At 45.0% G+C, this 21,694-nt stretch overlaps 1 protein-coding gene across 2 annotated transcripts; it reads left to right on the top strand.

Moving 5' to 3' along the window:
• The first annotated feature begins 115 nt into the window (after positions 1-115).
• ppp1r14bb (protein phosphatase 1, regulatory (inhibitor) subunit 14Bb) lies at positions 116-21,450 on the top strand. 2 transcript variants are annotated; one of them, XM_031584660.2, is made up of 5 exons: positions 116-279; positions 685-909; positions 17,404-17,487; positions 17,880-17,912; positions 19,174-21,450. In XM_031584660.2, exons 2-5 carry the CDS (start codon positions 709-711, stop codon positions 19,240-19,242), a joined length of 387 nt encoding a protein of 128 aa, XP_031440520.1. In that variant the 5' UTR covers positions 116-279; positions 685-708; the 3' UTR covers positions 19,243-21,450. The 2 variants fall into 2 exon arrangements, with proteins under 2 accessions (XP_031440520.1, XP_012676116.1); XM_012820662.3 differs by having other exon boundaries at positions 118-419.
• The last annotated feature ends 244 nt before the right edge of the window (positions 21,451-21,694 follow it).

The following is a 21,694-nucleotide window of genomic DNA, read 5'->3' as shown; positions in this document are numbered from 1 at the left end:
AAAAGTCCCATTAAGTCTGAATAACCAGGTTGTGTGAAAGCTATGAAGTGAGTGTGGACATATGTGCCTTGAGCCTACTTACTGCCAGAGAGAGAGAGAGAGCGAGAGCGAGAGATTGTGGGAGGAGGGGGTGTATTCGCACTGCAGCATTCAGCAAGGGAGGCAAAGAAGGAAGGCAGACGAGGGGAAGAGGAAGACAAAACCAGATCAGACAGGAGAGAGAAGGCTCGTTAACTGGGGGTTTAAACTAATATCTCTTCGTTAATTTCTATTGTTACAGTAAGTTGCCTTTATCTTGAACTTTTTCGAAGTTGTTCCGAACGGAAATCATCGCCGACTGAATTTGTAACTCTCCTTAGTCATAACCAAATACAGACCCATGAGGAACGGCTGATTTGACTGAACTAAACGCAATAGAGGTAGGCTTCTTTTCAGCTTCAAATCAGAGACCGATTTGAAGCAAGGACTCTGTTATGCTGTCTTGGTAAAATCTATTAAAAACACAACTCTACACATGTATCTTCTATATGATCCTTAACTGTAATTGTAAACGTGTAAAGTTGCCAAATGCCATGCAAATTTGCATGTCGCGAACAATAGCACATTTGTAGCGGTATTTTAAACCACGGTGACCAGCACACCGTTACGGGGAAGAAAAGAACACCTCCGAGTTTGCACCCACAGCACCCAAAAGGACATTGACGGACTATGGCGGCGGTAACAAGCCCGGAATCAAGCCCACAGCCCCGCGTGTACTTCCAGACGCCTTCTGGTACCGAGGAGGTACCCGAGATTCCAGTTCGGAAGCAGGGAAGGGTGACCGTGAAATACGACCGGAAAGAATTAAGGAAGAGACTGAATCTGGAGGAATGGATTATTAACCAACTAACGGATCTTTACGACTGTGAGGTAAGATGTGGCGGAAGGCCAGCAGGTATCAAATGCAATTATAAACCGTCAGATCATTACCATACAGTATTCTGATGTGCAACAATGTGGCATGCCTTGTGTTGTTACTGATAGGTTATGCTTTGAGTAGCCCACGCTTGCCTAGGCTAGGATCCTGTGCTTCGATTTTAGGCTATCATATTTCTGTTTAGTGTAACGAAACTGCCGCAATAGGCTACCTGTGACAGCTGTACTGTTTGATGACATAATTGCTAAATCAATCGGCGTCAGTCAAAATAATGTTGCTCTCTCACATTGTAAACGGTTCATCGTGGACGTGTGAATTTAAGTACCAATTGACCCACATTCTATTCCAAGAATCCTACAACAACTTAAGAGTGGTCGAGTAGCTTACTTGGTGGGAGCAAATGGTCTTCTATCCGGTAGCAATTGAGTAGGGAATAAGGCATTGTTTAGCCACAGCCGTTTACCTGTCGGCTCCATTGTTCAAATCAACACGGGTAATATGTTCAGTTACAGTCCGTGGTTAGATCAAACCACTGAAATGAGCAGTCAGGGCTCTACGACTCATAATCCAATCTTATTATTAGTGTACAGAGAGATTTGATTATATGACTTGTGGTGTTTTACTTTGTTTTCTGTTAACGGAGAATGATGAGTATTGTGTGGTCAATGGCGTGTTAAATCGGTGATGCTATGCATGGCTCACAACTGAGGCTTTTTAAAGTAATCAAGGACCAAAGGTGACCAAACGAATAGGCTACCGGTGGAAAAGGCCGATCGCTAGTCCTTGACAAAAGAGCTGAACATGTGGTGGAGACGAAGCTTTTCTGTCTGACCCCCTCCCCCCTTTTTCCTCAATGCTGCACTATACTGATCACAAAACTGACCTTCTCAAAGGCGCTTCCTATAAATGTTTTTATCATTCAAATGGACTTACAAATCCCCCCACGGACTAGCCTACGGTAGAAGACATGTAGCGGTCTTGGATGACGATTACGATTCAATTTTTCAGAAATGACTCCAAAAGCAAATAGGTTGGCTACGACATTGGAGAAAGCCAGCGTGGCATAGAGCCACAGGCTTGCCCAGCTGGGGCGAGAGGAGAGTCGCTTCCCAGTGAAAAAGTCGTTTTTGGCGGCGTCCCCCACCTACACAGCTGGGAAGGACGTGGGTTGGTCTTTCTGTAGAGGAAAACTGGAGTAGCAGTGCGCTCCTTGAACAACAACGGAGACGTGGCTCCGAGAGAAAGAGGGAAAGGCCTGTGCCTTGGAACTGAATAGAGGCAAAGAGGGAGGAAGAGTGGAGAGGAAAAAGGAAATCACCGAGAGCGCGTTCGGAGTGTGTTCTCTTTATGCAACACGTGCGCTTTTGTTTGTAATGGAGCTTGTTGGCACAGGCGTCTAGGTTCCTTCTGTCAGATTTCCATGAGTGGCCCAATCAAATCAATTTAGAATGATAACATATTTACATATGTTCCTCAGGGAAACACCGACTACAAACAATGGACGAAAAACTATAAGGCTTATGGTCACAGAGGACTTGAATAGAACAACTCTCAAGTGGAATATTAAAGAGAGAAGTCAACCTGAAAAACATGAGAGCCATTTGCAGGAACTTAGAGGTGCGGGGATGGAGAGCGAGCGCCTTTTGTTGGGAGAGGAGAGGAGAAAAGACAGCTGTGGTCTCATTCCTAGGCCAAAGAAACCAGAATGGTGTGAGGTTAACACACTCACCCACTGTGTTCATGCCTGTGTGAAAAGCATGTCTCATACCATCAGAGAGCCAATATTTCTTTTCAGCGTTAAGCAATTTAGCAAAAATAAGCACCTCCCAGTAGCTTGAACATTAACGAATGTGTTTAGGTAAGCCAACAATGACCGACTTATGTTGGACCATATCATCTAATCTGTTACATGTGATGACCTCTGAAATCTCAGAAGAGTAACTGAGTTAACTTACACAGCTTGCTCACTTCCTGCCCTGTTCAATGAGTCAGCACATTTTTGGAAGTTTTGGAAGAACCACAAGAAAAAGAGTAAGCAAATGGCAAAATATGGACCATTAATATTTACTAACTATATGAAAGAGGTTGATCAACTCTCTCTCTCTCTCTCATATATGTGTGTGTGTGTGTGTGTGTGTGTGTGTGTGTGTGTGTGTGTGTGTGTGTGTGTCAAAGAGAGGAACATATATTGGTCATAAAGGAGTAAGAGGCGATGAGATGGCACAGACATGAGTAACAGCTTACAGGAAATGCCAGTCAGTCAGAGGAAGTGAGTTTGTTATGAGTCCCAGCACATGCCAGCCTTAAAAAAACCTGCCCTACTCCTCTGTGTGTGTGCATACCCAAAAACGTCTCCGTGCTACCTGATGTGTCAACCTCCACATAACTCAGTGTCATGTGTTTGTGTGTGGATATGTGAGCTTGTACGCTTTGACACGCAGTATGTTTTGCTTGAGAAAAATGACTCCGAAAAGTTTCACACCTGTGGTCTCAGCTTCCTCATGTTCCAGAGAAACCACACACACACATACCGGTGTATGTGAGTGTGTGTTTCTGTGTGCGTAGGATGATGGGCTTGATCTATCACGGCATCAGCGTATCCAAAGCTGTATCCCTGATATAACGATTCAAATGGAATTCAAAACAGCTCCACTTTGCATGACCAGTCCAACTCAGCTCCTACCAAACGAGGCCAGTCTGTACAGTAACGCTGTAACAAAGAAACAACCAGCTGAAAAAAAATCAAGATTTAATGGCATAACTAGTCACCATTGCCAAATAACTACTGGGATGTTTTACTATTTTACCAGAAGTATTCTGACATAAATTATGTTCTCGTTTGTAGTCTGAGGTGTAATCTGACTGTGCCAGCGTTAACACTGGCCTTGAAACCAAGAGGAAGCTACGCAGACCTCAAAGCAATCTGCATGAGCCCAACTTCCTCCCGTGTCTACCGCACACCTCTCTCTCTGGGTGCTAACGTTCAGCAACAATCGAGCCGCTCGACCTCTGCCCCCCCCCACCTCTTGGTTCCTCAGCGGCCCTGTTTCCCCCGTCGCAGAACCAGCAGACTCCCCTGGGGTGCCGGGAACAACAAGCTAATCGCCACGTGCTCGCTAATCCAATCACGGCGATACATGCATTTACATAATGGGGCCGTATAGGGAAGGTAAAGAAATAGCGGCTTAGTAAATACCTGTCTTAAATAAGGGAGGCTGGATTGCACAACGTATTGGGTGCTAAGCATTGGCTGAGATTGGAAAGCCGCCTGGTCAGACATTCTCACTATGGAATAATACATGTGATTGACGGGCAAAAGCCTTTTCATTGTTAACCTGTCTCAGCTGAGCCATCTTGTCAAAGGTTTTTTCGTTGGAGCACACGTTTGTATTTTGCAAAATGTTTGAAGGTTCCATTAAATTTAGTTCATTTTTGACAGATGATCTACACATTGGATGATTTAGGTCTCGGAATGTCTGTTAGTGGTATACCTTTCTCTAGTGGTTCACTAGAATTGGCACAATCGTATGGACAATTCAAACATAATAAACCGTCTTTTAAAGCGATTATCAGTCAAAAAATGTAGAGTTATTCTCGGTTCAGAACCCTTCTGGAAGTTCTTTGGTGATGAACCTTAGCTTAGTTGTCAACTGAAGAACTGTTGTTGACCCTTTTTGGCAACAGTGTGGTAGCAGCAAGACCAGCAGTAACCATACCACCGCAATACTTTTGGAAAACGTAACCCACTGGGCATACTCCACTCCAAGAAATGCTCAACTTGTTAAATTCATCCAAGCCCAAACCTTAGAAAAACCCGTAGGGCTCCAAGTACTTGCCCAGCACTGAGAACTAAAGATCCAGCCAACCTTAAGTAAAAAGGTTTGAAGAGTCTTGCTGGAAATAGCTGCTCTTTCTGACCAGTGCCTAATTCAGGATCTTTACTCTACTACTTAGATGGGAATGTGTCTGAGTTGTAATTTGACTGCCTGGGTCAGGGGGACGCTAAGTCTTTGAAATCTCAAACCTTTTACCACAGAGGAGTCTGTTTTAAGGGTGCTTGTCGTAGTGGGTGAGGCTAATAGCATCAGTGTATTTAAAGTCATGGGAAGAGCTTTTCTTGGTGCTCTGGCCTTGCACCACATTTAAATGTATGCGAACCAGCTTGTGTTGAACATTGGGATTGAGAATGTGTACTTACAGTGTGAGACTACCCTGGAGAGATACTTGAACACTGCATACACACACACACACACACACACACACACACACACACACACACACACACACACACACACATTCCTTAAGCAAAGGCAAAAAACCTCACTCTCCACAATACATTAGGGATATATGGACAAACAACAGGCACAGACAGAGTCTTCTGAGGACATCCTGTTTGAAAAGCTTCTTTCCTCCCCCACCATCTTGTTATCGCTCACTCTTTCCTCATAGCAACCAGTCTCTCAGGAGAGAAAACACCTCTCTCCTTTCTCTCACACACTGTCTAAACCAATCAGTCTACCTCCTCTCATCCATCCATCCATCCATCCATCCATCCCTCCCTCCCCTCATTCGTCACTCAGTCTGGGCATCAGCAGTCAGGTCTTTACCTGCGGTGACATCATTGCTGTCAAAGAAAGGTCAAAGGGCACGACTGTGTCAGCACAGATCGAGGCCGAGGAGGGTAGGTGTGTGCAGCACGATGCCTCGACCGGCATGGAATCGCAGCTATGTTCTCGTTAGACTAAAGAGCTTTGGAGTAATTACAGCAAGGGAACCTGCTATTAACTCAGAACCCGGAGGATTCTGCCAGCCGCTCTCTCTCTCTCTCTCTCTATCCACACTCTGCAATTTCCGACTTGCTTGCCCGCTCAGAGGACGGATTAAAAGTTCTTAAGAGAGGGAGAGCTGAGCGAACAATACGTTCCCTAATCGCAGGGGAGCCATTTTTTTTTTTCCTTTTTGCAAAACGAGTCATGCTTCCTGTTTCCTTAATGACCTTATTTTGAGTGTGTGTGTGTGTGTGTGTGTGTGCGCGTGTGCGTACGTGTGTGCGTGCGTGCGTGCGTGCGTGCGTGCGTGCGTGCGTGCGTGCGTGCGTGCGTGCGTGTGTGTGTGTGTGTGTGTGTGTGTTAGCAATGCCATGAGTGCTGTGTCACGACTGTTCAACCGTAACCTCAGTTCAATTGCAGGCAAGTCAGGATTTGACCAAGCCCTCCCTTCGCTCTCCCCGACGGCATTTGCATTCTGTCAGAGTGGATATCCTAAAGTGCTCTAAACTAGGGAGTATGATGAACGCTCGCTGGCTTTTTTCCGCTCCAGAAACGACAGACTTTCAGCGAGAGAGAGAGAGAGCGAAGGAGAGAGAAGGAGAGCGAAGGAGAGAAGGAGAGCGAGGGAGAGAAAGAGAGAGACGCGAGAAGGACAAAGACATCAGCACTCTTGGCTTTTTCTGACGACTTTAGATGACCACTGAAATGTGGCTGTCTTTAGACGATTGAGTATGCCTGAGACTCTCTTCATATAGGGTATTGATTGGACAACTCCAATTCCCAGAATCGACTATGCATGTCTGATCAACTGCAGCCCATGGGAAAGCCAAGAGATTTTCACAGATTTACACATCTGCTCAGTTTAACTTCTAGTACAGGTCTCCTTTTAAGCCTTTTTCCTTCTGTCAGACTCTGTCAGAGTCATTCTGAGCACAGAGTCATTTCCACCTGGGAATGGTTTGTCATGTAAGCATTACGGTGGGATGATTTATGGAGCAGTTGTTCACTGATTGACTGCATCATGTAGTGTCTCGCCCTTTTGTTTCGTTCACATTACCAGTTCATCAGGACCTCCAATCCGCCATACTGTCATCATAACAGGGTGTGATAACATGTGATCTACTTAAAGGGGGTGATGTTCTAGACCCTATACTTCCTGTTGTTGTTGTAATATTCATAGCTTCATTGTCCTGTTTTGGCAGGACAATGGGTGGGTAGAGACACTGAAACGGCACCAGTGGAGACTCTTGGGTACAGATTTGGGGTAAAGTTAGGCATCATTTTGCCATGATGGTCATTTAGCCATAGTGTTCAAACAGAAGTTTTAAATGTCAGTGGTTGAAATGGTGTTTGAAAAAAAACAACACAGGGAAAGCAATAGCATGCAGTCAATCTCGCCAGTGTTTTGCATTTTGAAAAAAAACCTAAAGATCCCACTAAGAACTACACTTAGAAACCGTTTTTAGGGTTCTGTGAGAGTCCGAGTAAAGAACCTTCAGTGGGTCTAGATTATACCCCTGTGTGGGTGTATCCGAGTGTTCCTCACCCAGGTATTGCCAGTAGCCTAGCACCATGCTATAATGATCAACAATGTTAGCTGATGCATTGATTTGGAATTGTGTTACATAATAATGAAGCTGATTTGTGCATGACATTTACAGTGATTCAGTATGTGTGTCTCCCAAGAAGAGGCCATCTGTAGCTGAGCGAGTGAGCTGAGTGTGCGAGCTAAGTGTGAGCGAGTGTGTGTGTGAGCGAGCGAGTGTGTGTGTGTGTGTGTGTGAGCGAGTGTGTGTGAGCGAGTGTGTGTGAGCGAGTGTGTGTAAGTGTGTGTGTGTGTGTGTGTGTGTGTGTGTGTGTCTGCTAGGATTGATACTGCCTTGCCACATCCTCTGTGACTAGAGCCTGTCACCCCTCACTGGAAAAGATCTAACGCTCTCAGATGCAATCGTGATTTCAACTCTCTCCCTGTCTCTGTCGCTCTCTCGTGTGTGTCTGTCTCTCTGTCTCTCTCGCTCTCTCGTGTGTGTCTGTCTCTCGTGTGTGTGTGTGTGTGGGGGTTTTCTTACTTGCATAAATCTCTGCTAAATCCCCCCGCCACTCTCTTAAGTATATTACACTTATTGACTGCGCCGATGAGGTTTGGTCGCAGGCCGCGCTTTCGAGAACACTCTTCATTCCTCAGAGGAAGACCACGATCACTTAGGTTAATTAAGAGACCTCGTTTCCGAACACACACAAACACACACACACACACACACTCCGACACTCTCACACATATATGTGCACACATGGATGCATGTACAAACATTTATTTTTCAGACATACATATTTCATTTATGCATGCCTTTCACATCTCTCTCTCTCTCTCTCTCTCTCCCTCCCCCTTTCTTTCATCCCTCCTCTCCATAACGGCCTTTCTTCTCTCGCGTCACGTGCCAGGAAACCATTTGTGGGGCTATTTAGCTCTGGCGCTGACCTGTTGAGTGTCTTGTGTGCTGGCTGGCCCTCGTCTTCATGGGAAAGAGGTCTCATGTGATCATGTGACTAGCCCTTCCCCACTCCCCATCTCCCCCTCCCCCTGAGAGACCAGACTGCCTTCTCCCTTTGTGCAGGCCAAACATGAGCATTCAAACTGTAGTCTTCGGCCCAAGATCAGAAATGGACGTCTGTCACCATGGAATTTTCTCTCTCTCTCTCTCTCTCTCTCTCTCTCTCTCTCTCTCTCTCTCTTCTGAATCATTGATTCATTGATTTTATTACTTTTATTATTATTATTTCTTTTACTGTCTCTCCTATTTTTGACTGATTCATTTATTAGACATTTATTTTTAAAGTCTCTGTCCTTGATTAATGGATTCCATTGGTCTTTTTTGTTTTAATGTCTCTCTTACACCCCCCCACCCCCACAATTAAATTCAATTCACTACGCTTTATTGGCATGCCCATTTAAGGGGAAACAGAAAAGCATAGAACATACAGTAGAAATGCATCTCTCTCATGCGTATTTCTCCTGGCAAGAAGAGGCATACCTTTTGTGCAGAGGTGCCTCTCTCACTCTTTGTCTCTCACCCCGTGTCTATATGGGTGCTTAAGAGCTTCTGTGTGTTTGGTAAGGATTATCTCAGTGACATGAACACAAGATTTGAAGTGAGTGCTGAGGGTTAACTGCCAAGAGCTGAATGTGTGTGTGTGTGTGTGTGTGTGTGTGTGTGTGTGTGTGTGTGTGTGTGTGTGTCTGAACGAGCACTTGCATGATTGTTATTCTTAAGTCGGCAAATTCCTGATGAGCACACTCGCGTATGTGATGTACAACAGCAGGCTCTTGCTCAAACGAAACTCGCCAGCCCCCACCCTGCCCCACTCCACTCCCCTCCCCACTTACAGGAGCCCTGTCCTGGGGCAGCGCATGTCCTGCACTCCCCTCCCCACTAACAGGAGCCCTGTCCTGGGGCAGCGTGTGTCCTGCACTCCCCTCCCCTCCACAAGACCAGATCCTGCCGGTCCAGCTGCCTCCACAGGCCCACTGCTGTCTGTCACAATGTCAGCCCTAGAGGGACTCACACTCATGTAAACAAACACACACACACACACACACACACACACACACACAGTCATACTTACTCACATATATACACACGCAAACACACACACACTTATAGACACAAAACTGTCACGTATTCCGTACGTTTTATTCATCAGAACCTCTCCAGAGCTTGCTGTAATGTGTGTTGTTGGAGAGGACTGATGGCCGGAAGAAAGAAAATGAACTGAAGAACCATCATAAAAATGCACACTGAAGAACAAGTCCAGAGTGGAAGGAAGAGAGAGAGAGGGAGAGGGAGAGAGAGAGAGAACGTGAAAAAAAGGGCAAAAAACAGGAGGCGTGTAGCAGAGGCAGGAAGAAAATGGAAAGCTTACTCTGTACTTTTCCACTGCCCCTTCCAGTGTGTGTCTGTCTCTCTGTGTGTGTGTGTGTGTGTGTGCGTGTGTGTGTGTGTGCATTTGTGAGTTTGTATGTGTGAGTTTCTTCCTATAGTGAGGATTTAACTCAGCCTCTCACTGCCTTAAGCTTGCCCCGGCTTATAAGTAATCAAACATTCAGTTTAGGTGTCTGGGATTCGTAATGACTTCTCTGGCTCTTGTGTGGCATCACCCCTTCTCTTCCTGTCTCTCTCTTCCTCTGCTATTTCTTTTTCTTTCTTTCATTCTTTCTTTTTTTTCTTTCGTTTTGTTTTTCTGCCTCTTGTATGGTATTTCTTCTCTCCTCTTTCTTTCTTTCATTCATTCTTTCTTTCTTTCTTTCCACACATCTCTGTCTCCATGCCAACATGTGGGCCCTGGCTGCCTGCTCTGCGTGGCTGCTGTTCCACTCTCTGCTCCAGAGCAACGGCAGACGGCTCTCGTGGCACCGCCAGCCGGACCGCTGCGTCGAGTCGCCCCTGCCGCGTCTTGGCGCTCGACGTCTGGCACAAACTATGCCAGTTATGTTCCATTTGTTCCAGTAGTGTGTGTGTGTGTGTGTGTGTGTGTGTGTGTGTGTGTGTGTGTGTGTGTGTGTGTGTGTGTGTGTGTGTGTGTGTGTGTGTGTGTGTGTGTGTGGTGTGTGTGTGTGTGTGTGTGTGTGTGTGTGTGTGTGTGTGTGAATGTCTGTGTGAGTGTCACCATCACTTATATCGCCCCAAACTGGTCGCTCCTGCGCTCTGCTCAGTAGTTGATGAGATCCATCACGACACAAAGCGCTCAGCGCGCCTCCATGGAAAGCTCTGTTGAATCAGTCTCTCACATAAGACCCAAACGTGCTAAGGCCCGATCCGGCCTCTATCATAACGTGCAAAACTGAGTTTAGCATTGTGAAGCTTCTTGGCCCTCGCAGGCCACCATATTACAGCTTATAAAGCAATAAGGCTGTTGTGCTGGCATCATGCTGAATTGCTTATTGGGCTGACATGCTTGTACCAGGCCCCGTACTGTGTTTAATTATGAAGGAAGGGGCCCCTCTGTGGTGACTGTTGTTTGCCACGTATAAGTAAAGCGAGGGTAGTGCACACTTTAGGGGAGCACAACACAGACACGTATAAGTAAAGTGAGGGTAGGGCACACTTTAGGGGAGCACAACACAGACACGTATAAGTAAAGTGAGGGTAGGGCACACTTTAGGGGAGCACAACACAGACACGTATAAGTAAAGTGAGGGTAGTGCACACTTTAGGGGAGCACAACACAGACACGTCCAGACCGATCTTGCCTTCAGTGTATGAGGGTTGTATCAGACTATATCTCCTCTCTCTCGCTCTCTCTCTGTCTCTATCTGTCTCTCAGTCTCTCTCTATTGCACTCTCTCTCTCTCTCTCTCTCTCTCTCTCTCTCTCTCTCTCTCTCTCTCTCGTCTTACCTGATCTTCCACCTGCTATCTTGCCTCATTTCCTGTGAGCTAGTTCTAACGTGTGAAACGCCCTTCCTTTGTTTGTCTGATCATTTTCCAGTCCGTGTAGACTTGGTCATGCATTTCATCACAACATGTGTGTTACACTAACAATCACGTTAGTATGTTATGATAAAATGTGTACGGGAAGTGGATGCATTAAGCTGACCAAAATTCTGGACATACTCAGACGTGATGTTCTCCACATCAAAGATGAATTCATAACCTGGTATGTTGCTGTAACTGTGAAAAGTTAGTTCGTTTTTTAAAAGGGTAACGTCCAGCCACACGTACCACCTGATTACTGGTCTCATTTGGCATGTGATGGTCTGTCTAGTACATGTTGCTTGCTCTGCTGGAAACACTGGCGGACAGTGCAAGTTGGTCACAAGTCATTAGCGCTCTGCTCTAAGTAGCAGTATAAGCACTTCTGGAAAACAACGCATGAATCAGTTTCATCTACATGCCAGGAAACAGACTTCTGTTTGTCGAGCCAATCTTTGAGTTACAACACAGTGACTTATCACCCATCCTTTTAGACGATTCATTTCCGAACAAAAGTCAAACGAAAAAAAGCGCACTGCTGCGGTTGGCTGCTTTGCATGTTGGTCAGCTGGCCAGTTTTGCTCAAAGTAGGCAGTGCATGGCCATGTTTAGGTGTGCCAGTGTGGTGCCATGCTATATACAGACTATACCAGACCATAGTCTGGCTTGTGAGACTACTCGACTTTCTTTAGAAACGGTTACCAATAGGTAGAGGGAAGCAGACCTGTGCCAGAGGAACTGTTTAGTTCCTCTAGAGCAGTGGTTCTTAACCTTATTGGAGATACTGAACCCTGCAAGCTTCATCAGTGCATTCACCGAACCCTTCGTAATTGGAAAAATAAAATATGATTTATTCAAAACATAGGTATATATATTTAAAAAATTGTGTGTTGCCAAATTGTCGGCAGCCAATTTTTTGACGGCCGACAAAAACGGCCCGACATTGCTAGTGTGAACCGGGCTATACTGTGTGTGTCTTGACCCCTGCCGAACCCCTGAGAGTGACTCAACGAACCCCTGGGGTTCGATCGAACCCAGGTTAAGAACCACTGCTCTAGAGTTAGAAAACTGAAGTTCAAATTCGAATGCTAATATAGTCGGTTCTGATTCATTTTGTTTTCCGATTCATTCAAGATTGAAATCAGTGTGCAGTGTTCTCATAGGAAAATATATAGCTTTATATAGCTTTTCGATGCTTGAAAGAAATGGACCGAAATGTCCAAATTAAGTATTCTATTTCATACACTATTTGACTACACGTAATTTCTTAACTTAACTGAAAAGAAGCAGTGGTGGTTATTTTTAGCTCTTTAGTTCCATGCTATCTCCTGTTCGCACCAGTTGCTTGCGATAACTAAAGCCCCATGTCACTCAAGTACTTGAACTGGAGTATGTTGTGAACATATTTTGACCAAGATTATTCAAAATATGTGCCACACCACACACCTTTCTAATGAACCCCCCTCCCCCTGTAATCCATCCCAGCCATCTTAATCACCAATATAAAACTCATAGATATTGCTGGAGTGGAATGCTGTTACTATAGGCTGTTGTTGTTGCTATGGGCTGTTGTTGTTGTTGCTACACAACGGAGAAGGCCACCTCTCCTCTGAGGGCCATTGGGAGCTCTCGGTCTTAGGGTGGTGTGGTGGAGAAACCAGACGATTTTTTACCTTGCCTTCAACACACACACACACACACAGACACACACACACACACCCACACACACACCCACACAGAGAGAGAGCGAGCTCCTCTTCCTTGGTGGCGGGCGAGCTTTGGCCATGTGTTCCAGTATGTGGGTCATGGCGGTGTGTTAGCTGAAAATGACCCGCTCCCATACTGTCACATCTCATCCATGCTGACTAGCTGGCAGCCCGCAGACAGACTCACAAACACACACACACACACACACACACACACACACACACACACACACACACACACACACACACACACGCATGAATACACACACACACAGATTGTCACACCCGTCATACAGACAGCATTGCCTCGCCACCCTCTGTCTGCTAAAAGAAAAAACCCAGACAAAGCAGAATCAAGATGAAAACACACAGACAGACCAACACACAGTTTTTGTGTCGTCTCCAAACCCTGTCAGATGCACTCAATACACAGTCACTCAAAGCATGCACTTATTCAGGAGTGGCTGAGGTGAGGTTGAAATGGCATTTAGAAGTAACCACGGAGGGGTAGGATTACCTCCAGCAGATTGCACGCACACACACACCCACACACACACACCCTCACACACACACACCCTCACACACACACACACACACACTCACGCACACACACACACACGCACGCTTGGAAGAGATGCTATGATAAGAGCTTTTCTCCAACACCTCGCCTGCTATGCGAGATGAGCTGTGATGAAGAGCATCCAGTGCTAAGAAGGTGGTTTCCCTCCACTGCGTTGGATTGACTTAAGCTCTGAGAACGAGAGCGTGTCATTGCCTCCGCACCCGTCTCTGAAATGTACCCCCACCCCACCACCACCACACCCCACCCCACCCTCCAATGCTCTCTGTGCCTCTTCGTCTCTCTTTGATTTGACGCTAATCTTCTGTGCTCTCGCTCCTAACACTGTCTGCCTCTCTGGCTCATTTCCTGTGCCACGCTCCTCCCTCCCTCCCTCCATCCATCTCTCCTCTCACTCTCTTCCCCTTCCCCCCACTCTCTCCATCATTTCCTCCCTCCCTCTCTCTCCCTCCCCCTCTCTCTCTCCTTCTCTCCCTCTCTCTCTCTCTATCCTTTGCTCCTTCATGAGTGACTGGCAGCACATGGTGCCCACATGTTGGGTTGAACATTCTTTGTGTCTCTCACAAGTGTCTCTCTCTCTCTCTCTCTCTCTCTCTCTCTATCACTCTGTTTTGACTTCATCCATCCCTCTCTCCCCCTCTCCCTTATATGACAAACACACTCTCCTTATCTTAGTCTCTAACACACACACACACACACACACACACACAGAGAAAGAGAGAGAGAGATTGATGTGACAGTGTGCAGTGGTCACCTCTTGTGACTATCACAGACACAGACACACACACACACAGAGAGAGAGAGAGAGAGAGAGATAGACAGACGTGACAGTGTGCAGTGGTCACCTCTTGTGACTATCACAGACACACACACACACACACACACACACACAGAGAGAGAGAGATAGATAGACAGACGTGACCGTGTGCAGTGGTCACCTCTTGTGACTATCACAGACACACACACACACACACACACAGAGAGAGAGAGATAGATAGACGTGACGGTCACAAGAGGTGACCACTGCACACTATCACAGACACACAGGCTCCTGCTTCGCTCCAAATCCCCAGATCCTTAAGGGCTTTAAACCCCCTCATATCCACTTAGCTTCTGCACACACATACACACACACACACACACACACACACACACACACACACACACACACACACACACACACACACCTAAAACCTTCTAGAATATATGGATGTGTTGCACATAAATGAACAGCCAATTTCCACTTTTATATTTACAACTCAATTACCGTGTGTGTGTGTGTGTGTGTGTGTGTGTGTGTGTGTGTGTGTGTGTGTGTGTACCCTCATGTGTGAGGGAGAGAGTAAAGGAGGGTTATGGCACTATCCTAAGGACATCTGTGTATCTGTCTGAAAGGAGGTCTGTTCAAGTTTCTATCAGAGTGGTTGTGTGCATCGCTGTGTGAATGTTCCTCTGTGTGTGTGTGTGTGTGTGAGCGAGAGGGAGAAAGAGACTGAGTGTGTGTGTGAGGGAGAGAAAGAAAGAAAGAGTGTGTGTGTGTGAGAGAGGAGGGCTAGGAGGAGTTGCTGAGGGAGAAGGGGAGAGCTTTGGGTAGGGGGGAACTGGGCAGGTGCAATGACAGCTGGTCTGGGCTTCTCTAACCAAGGGGGAGGAAGAGAGAGAGAGGGAGCGAGCGAGTGAGCGTGTCAGAAAGAGAGAACGAGAGAAGAAAAAAAGCCAGGGAACAAGGGGAGAGCTCAGCTCAGTCTAGCACACAAGCCTAGAAATCAGCCCTGCCAGAAGTTTCTCTTTCTTTCTTTCTTTCTTTCGAGCCTCCATCACTCTACCACACAGCTTCGACAGGGCCGGGACGGTGTTCCTGAAGCAGCCCCGTCTCATCTCCCCGGTCTGTGCGGTTGGTGCGCTGCTTCTTTTATTAGCAGTGCCCTGCACTAGCACGAGCCCCAGTGAGTGAGTCACCGAGCAGCCACCACAGAGAGGTCAATGGGGGTTTGCTCAGGGTTACTGTATGCACCCACAGAAGGCATGTGGAGGGGGCCTTTTTTTAGGGAGTGTGAGTAAACGGAGAGAGAGGGGGAGGAAAGAGAGAGAGAGGTGGCACAGAAAGTAGAAAAAAGTAGTAAAGAGCGAGTGAAACGGGTTTTGTTGGCAAATGGAGAACAGAAAAGTGTGGGCGGGTAGAGGGAGAGAGTCAGACTGTCAACCAGCCTTTATTAAACAAGACAACTCCATGGAAAGAAAAGGGAGGAGGAGAAGAAATGAGAAGGAGAGAGTCAGGCAGAGAACATGGGGGAGAGAGAGAGAGAGAGAGAGAGAGGGAGGGAGGGAGAGGGATCTCTAGCATGTAATTAAGGGTTGGAGCTACCCGTGATTGCACACAGCCATATTTTTTTTATACAAATCCAATCCGAGCCATGTGGCAATGGGGAAGAGGAAGAAAGAGAGAGAAGCGAGTCGTATGTTTTGAGAGGAAATATACAGCGAGTGATAAGAGGTGGCTGGGTGAGGAAAGAACAACTAAGAGCAAGGGGAACTAGACAGAGGGCAAACAACATTAGGTGGAATGTTGGCAAAATTACATTGATGTTCTGTCTCACACACACACACACACACACTCACACACTCTCTCTACACAAACATCTGCTGTATATCCAGTTGTTCCCACAGGAAATCTGAACAAGCGTAGCCTCTGTGACATGAACCAGGCCAAGTGCTATCAGTAGGCAGCAATGTGCTTATCATTCCGGTTATTTAAAACCACGCGTGTGGATTACTGAGTCTGTTTTCTCAGTTATCCATTTCCTACTCCACCGATGATGATCTATGAACCAGAGTTGATTTGTACACATCATCATCACCACAGAATGTGTGGGCAACGTACTGTTCATGTCAGACGCTTATATCATACCTATATCAGCTATTCTCACTGTGTATGTAGTTCTTCAAGTGAAAATCCCTGGCCATAGAAGATTTATTGTAGTAGTTTTGTTTATATTTGTATGTTTCGTCTTATTTTCATGGGCAGGTAAACAAATAAACTATAACATCCAAAAAAAAGCTCTGCACGTTCAGACACACGCAATACTCCACACTGGCCACTGTACTATAAAGATAATTTGGAGGAGAGTGACATCTAGTGGCAAAGTCAAGCAATTTCTGCTTCCTCAGAAAGCCGCGGCGATGTGCGTCATGGCCTTAATGAGGCGCCGCTCTATTTTAAACCATGTACAGCGATCCTTGGACTTAAGGGTGGAATCTGTCTGGAACCATATGTGACTTATTTTTAAAGGGACGACGTGGCGTTGGAGCACAGATGAGATAATGGCCCTTTTTTGCATAGCTTTTGCATGTGCTCTTTCACAGTACATCTTACTCATACTTTCATTCATGTTTATCCAAATTAACCTGCAGCACAGTAAATGTTTCTCTAAGCCCTACTATGTATTACATGACTTGGTATTGTTTGCTTTACCATTTTAAAGTTGGCCTACATAGTCAATTGTAGAATATGTGAAATGAACCTAATTCTAATTCTGAGGTGCATATTATGTAGGTGGAGATAAATCCGATTTACCATCCATGATGTTGTATTAATATGATATTGTATGTTTGCTGTGTACTACATTATTAGACTGGACATGTGGTTCAACAGCTGAGCACTCACTGTTAAGGTTGTGTAATGGCCATTAGGAAACAATGGAGCAACTGTTCCACATTAGTTGTAGATCTCTGGTGCACCCATGCCCCCAGGGTTCCTCTGAAGTTGGGCTGCACTGAATGCTTGCTTGTGTAGAGGGGAAACTGATCTGTGGTCTTAAATGTACTTAAATGAAAATCAATATTTTTCACCATTGTTGTCTGTTACAAAACAAGAAATTGTAAGAATGTCTTTATCCATCAGTCTGTTGGTCCTAATTGATTTCTCTTTCCACTGTGTGTGTGTGTGTGTGTGTTTACATCAGGAGGAAGCCATTCCTGAGTTGGAGATTGACGTGGATGAGCTGCTGGACATGCAGGATGATGTGGATCGTGCCTCAAGGGTCAAGGTAGGACATCTATCCGTGTTCATTACACTGGCGTGTACCTCCAGTCAGAGGGTATTTTTATCCACCGTGAGTTAGGGAATACATCTACAGAGTGCACCACTATGCCAGTATTCCAACTCCCAGGAAGAAACAGTGTTGTTAATAGCTGAAGGATCACCATCTAATCTGCTCCACATGAATAACGCTGTTGAGGAAAGCACTGACAGTGTTTTGTCATGTGATCCGTCTGAGAACCTGCAGGGCCATTTTAGGTTTGCCCATAGGCCCAATGAATGGATTCATATTGTACATTTGAACTGCGGTATCTTTGGTTGATTGGTCATCCTGACATCCTTTCTCAGACAGTATTCAAAACAGATCTAACTTCCTGTGTTTTGTTTTTGTTTTGACAGGACCTGCTAGTAGAGTGTTACAAACCTACTGACGTAAGTTCTCAGTTCCTACTTTGGCTAGTAAAGCGCACTTTTAAATATGGGAAGGTATGGAAGTGCATCCACATGCAAAATGTATCCTTATTTGATAAAAAAAACAGTTGAGCATTGATTTGCATGTAGTCCATCTTTTTCAAATGAGGATACATTTAGCATAAAATAGGCATAAAATATCAGTCAGTAAAATGTCTTGTAATACTGTTTCAGTGTTTCTTCATGAGGGATTATGATGAACGTATAGAGCCATCTATGGGGCATTCTGTGCTACAACATGCATTCATTTATGATGAAACGATGAAATGCCACAATGCCCTTTGTCCACGAAAAACGCAAATGTTTTAGCATTATGTACACTAAATATTGAAGAGAGCCCCTTCTTTCATTTACAGAAAACGGGTGACTTATGTTGTGCACTGTACAATTTTGTGGCCAAAAGGCCGAAAGCATTTCTTACATTGTGGACAAAGACATTTTATAGACAAAATAAATTCTGTCCACATAATAGATATCTTATGCCAACATTTATACCTTTGTGACAGGAAGTACACAATGTGCTACACTATGGTCATCCCATGTCATTGAATATTAATTTTGTCCACATGGCACTTTTGCCATATTAGGGAAGGTATGATGTGCACGAAAGCTCTGTGGTGTGTCGTGTTCGGTCCCCAAAGGAGAAGGCTGCTTTAGTGTAGGCATCAGGCAAAGTCTAGGAAAGTTCAAGCAGCCTTTGATTACGTGGACATTCTGTGACCGGCTGACTCATACTTTCAGTAATATAGCCTGTGGTCATCATTCCTTTGTTTTTTTTTTATATTTGAGCAAAACACTGATGTTGAAAAGCTGAAGCAGCCTTTGCTTTCATAAACAGAGTTCATTCTGTAATTTGTCAACTCACAGAATGTATGGAGCCTCATGCACATCATACTGTCAGTAATATAGCAGAACAGATAGCAGAGATAGTTATGTGAACAAAATGAACATTCATTGGCACGGAATGAACATAGTGTAGCGCATAGTGTATCTCCTGCCACAAAATATAAATATCTATTACTTGGACATGAATTACTTTTGTCTATGAAGTTAGTTTATTTTGTCCACATCGATGCACTTTGGTAGCACAGAATGCACTTATGTCTATGACATAAGGTTTGTTCCACTTGGCACCACATATTCATGCCAAACTAGTCATAATGTAAATATGCTCGGCTGTGGCAGTTCTTCATTTCTGTTTGTCCCTCTTCTCTTCCCGTAGGACTTTGTGTCTGAGCTGCTGGACAAGATTCGCGGCATGCAGAAACTCAGCACGCCTCAGAAGAAATAAAAGCTCTTTCTTCTCCTCCCCCCCTCATCCTCCCTCCCTCCCTTCCTCTGCCCCACATCTCCTCTCCTCCACTCATCCCTCGCTCTCACAGGGGCTCACTGCCCTCCCCCAGAGTTGATGGAAGGAGTGGGTGATGGCTGTGACCACATCCCACAATCCCCCTCTTTCTCAGGTTGGGGCGAGGGGCAGTAAGGGAGAGGAGCATGGGACGCGAATCTAGTCAATCAGATCCGATTATAAGCAGGGCTTATGTTCACCATCTCATTGTATTTTATTCTATTTGTTGTTGGAATTTTGTTTTGTTTTGTTTGTTCGGTTGTTACGATTTAATTTTGATTCAAATGTTTTGAACAGAAGAAAGCAGTTTTAAATGTTTTTTTTAATTTAATTTAATTTGATTTGATGGTAAAATCATGTCCTCGTGTTGCTGCGCACGCTTCTGTGTTTTTTTTTTGTTTTTTTTTGGTGTGTGTGTACATTTTGTGGGCATATGCGCACACATATAGTCAAGCTGCCATTAGGGATAAAGGCACAGGTTGGAGAATGGACTGGTTCCTGTGTATTCGCAAATCACTGGCCAGCACCGTCTGACTCCCCAGCCAAGCAGCCCTAGGCAGCACTCACAGCGGTGTGGTTGCGTTGGTCGGTCTGACTCCCAGCCAAGCAGCCCTAGGCAGCACTCACAGTGGTGAGGTTTCGTTGGTCGGTGGAGAGACGAAGGTGCAGCCAGTGCAGGAGAGATTAGAAAGATGAGGCCTTGATCTTTTCATTTTTTTTTATTTATTCCTTTTATTTCCCCTTCATATGATGTGCAGTTAAGGGCTTTGTTATGACATGATGGTCTGTCATGCTACTTTGTAGTATAGCGAACTAGGAGAGGGAAAGGGGAGATGGAGGTAGTGGAGGGATAATACACACACACACACACACACACACACACACACACTCTCCTTTGGACACATGCATACACACAAGTATACAGATGCACGCAGAGAGAGACACAGACCACTGTTACCCTCAGGGAACTGTTAGAACACGCTCCTAAACAAGACAGCCATAGCTGTTTGGCCACACAAACGCACACAGACACACACACACACACTGAATCATACATGTGCTTGCCGGCTCTGTCGCTTTCACAGACGGTGTGCTAGTTTGCACTCCGTCTGAAAGAAATGGGACGGAGAACGAAGAGGTGAGAGATGTGGGTGAGTCACAAGGTTCCAACATCACACCGAAACTCGCTTATCAATCAGCCAACGTATACCCAGACCAGCTTATTGTCATAAGTTGCTCTTGCCAATCATCTTAGCCACGATGCCATTTTCTCTAGGGGCACAGCCAATCAGATAAAAGACTGGGCTCATTGCTGTAGTTCAGGGGTCTGTGATTTTTTCAGGTATCCGTAAAGTGACTGCTAGGTGTGTGTGTGTGTGTGTATATGTATGTGTGTGTGTGTGTGTGTGTGTGTGAGAGACCCAAAGAGGGAGAACTGTAAGGGCCAATCACTACTTTGGATCCTAAACCAGCACATGATCATGATCTCTTATCCCTCCTCGCCTCCGATGCTCCTCTTCTCTTCCATTCTTTCTTTCTTCCTCTCTCAGCTCACTGTCACTCTCTCCTTCTCTTTCCTCCTTGCGGTGCTCATCTTTTCAGATGAAAGCTTACTGTCCATTTTTTTAGATTTTTCTTCTTTCTTTCTTTTTTTTTATAATATATCAGACGTTGCCTTAGGTTTTTAAGTTACACAGACCAAATAAATAGAGACATTTAATTTTGGAAAAAAAAGTCAATTTACACAAAATGGAAACTTTGGAAGCTTTAGAGGAGTAAAGTACTCTCCTTTTTTTGATGTGGGTGATCGTTTTTCTAGGAGTGGGTATTGACTTTAGACCCTGTTACGGTGCATTCTTAGGTGCAAATATTAACATTTAATGGAATAGTGGGATTTTTACTGTGTACGAGCTAGTGCTGTTGATTCCTTTTCTTTTTTACTGTAAAATAACTTCCGAAACAAGTGGATTTCATTAAAAAAAGAATAAAAAACAAACACAAATACTTCTATGAAACAAACGTAGAATTGTTAGAGAAAGCTCCAGAGCTGTGTTTTTGAAAACAACTGAGAATAATGTAGCAATATTATACTGTCCTGTTCTCCCATTTGTTACACTTTTATGCAACTTTAATAAAAATATGTAAAATACATTTGTTGTAGATGAGTGTTTATGCATTGCATTTATGATCTAAAACAAACGCTGCCATCAAATTGGGAATAGCAGAACTGTCTATGAGCTATAATTAAGCTTATTTTGTGTGTGTATGTGGGAATTAGTATTATTATTATTATTGTATACATTTATTTATTTACGATAAATATGAAGTAAACCCAAAGCGAGTTTGCAAATTGAAACGTAAACCCGATCAGTCCCAACCTTAAAACAACCTGTAT

Source organism: Clupea harengus, chromosome 18 (genome assembly GCF_900700415.2).
Source record: "Clupea harengus chromosome 18, Ch_v2.0.2, whole genome shotgun sequence".
Classification (NCBI taxonomy): domain Eukaryota; kingdom Metazoa; phylum Chordata; class Actinopteri; order Clupeiformes; family Clupeidae; genus Clupea; species Clupea harengus.
The sequence above is the reverse complement of the archived record's forward strand: the minus strand, read 5'-3'. Positions and strand labels throughout refer to the sequence as shown.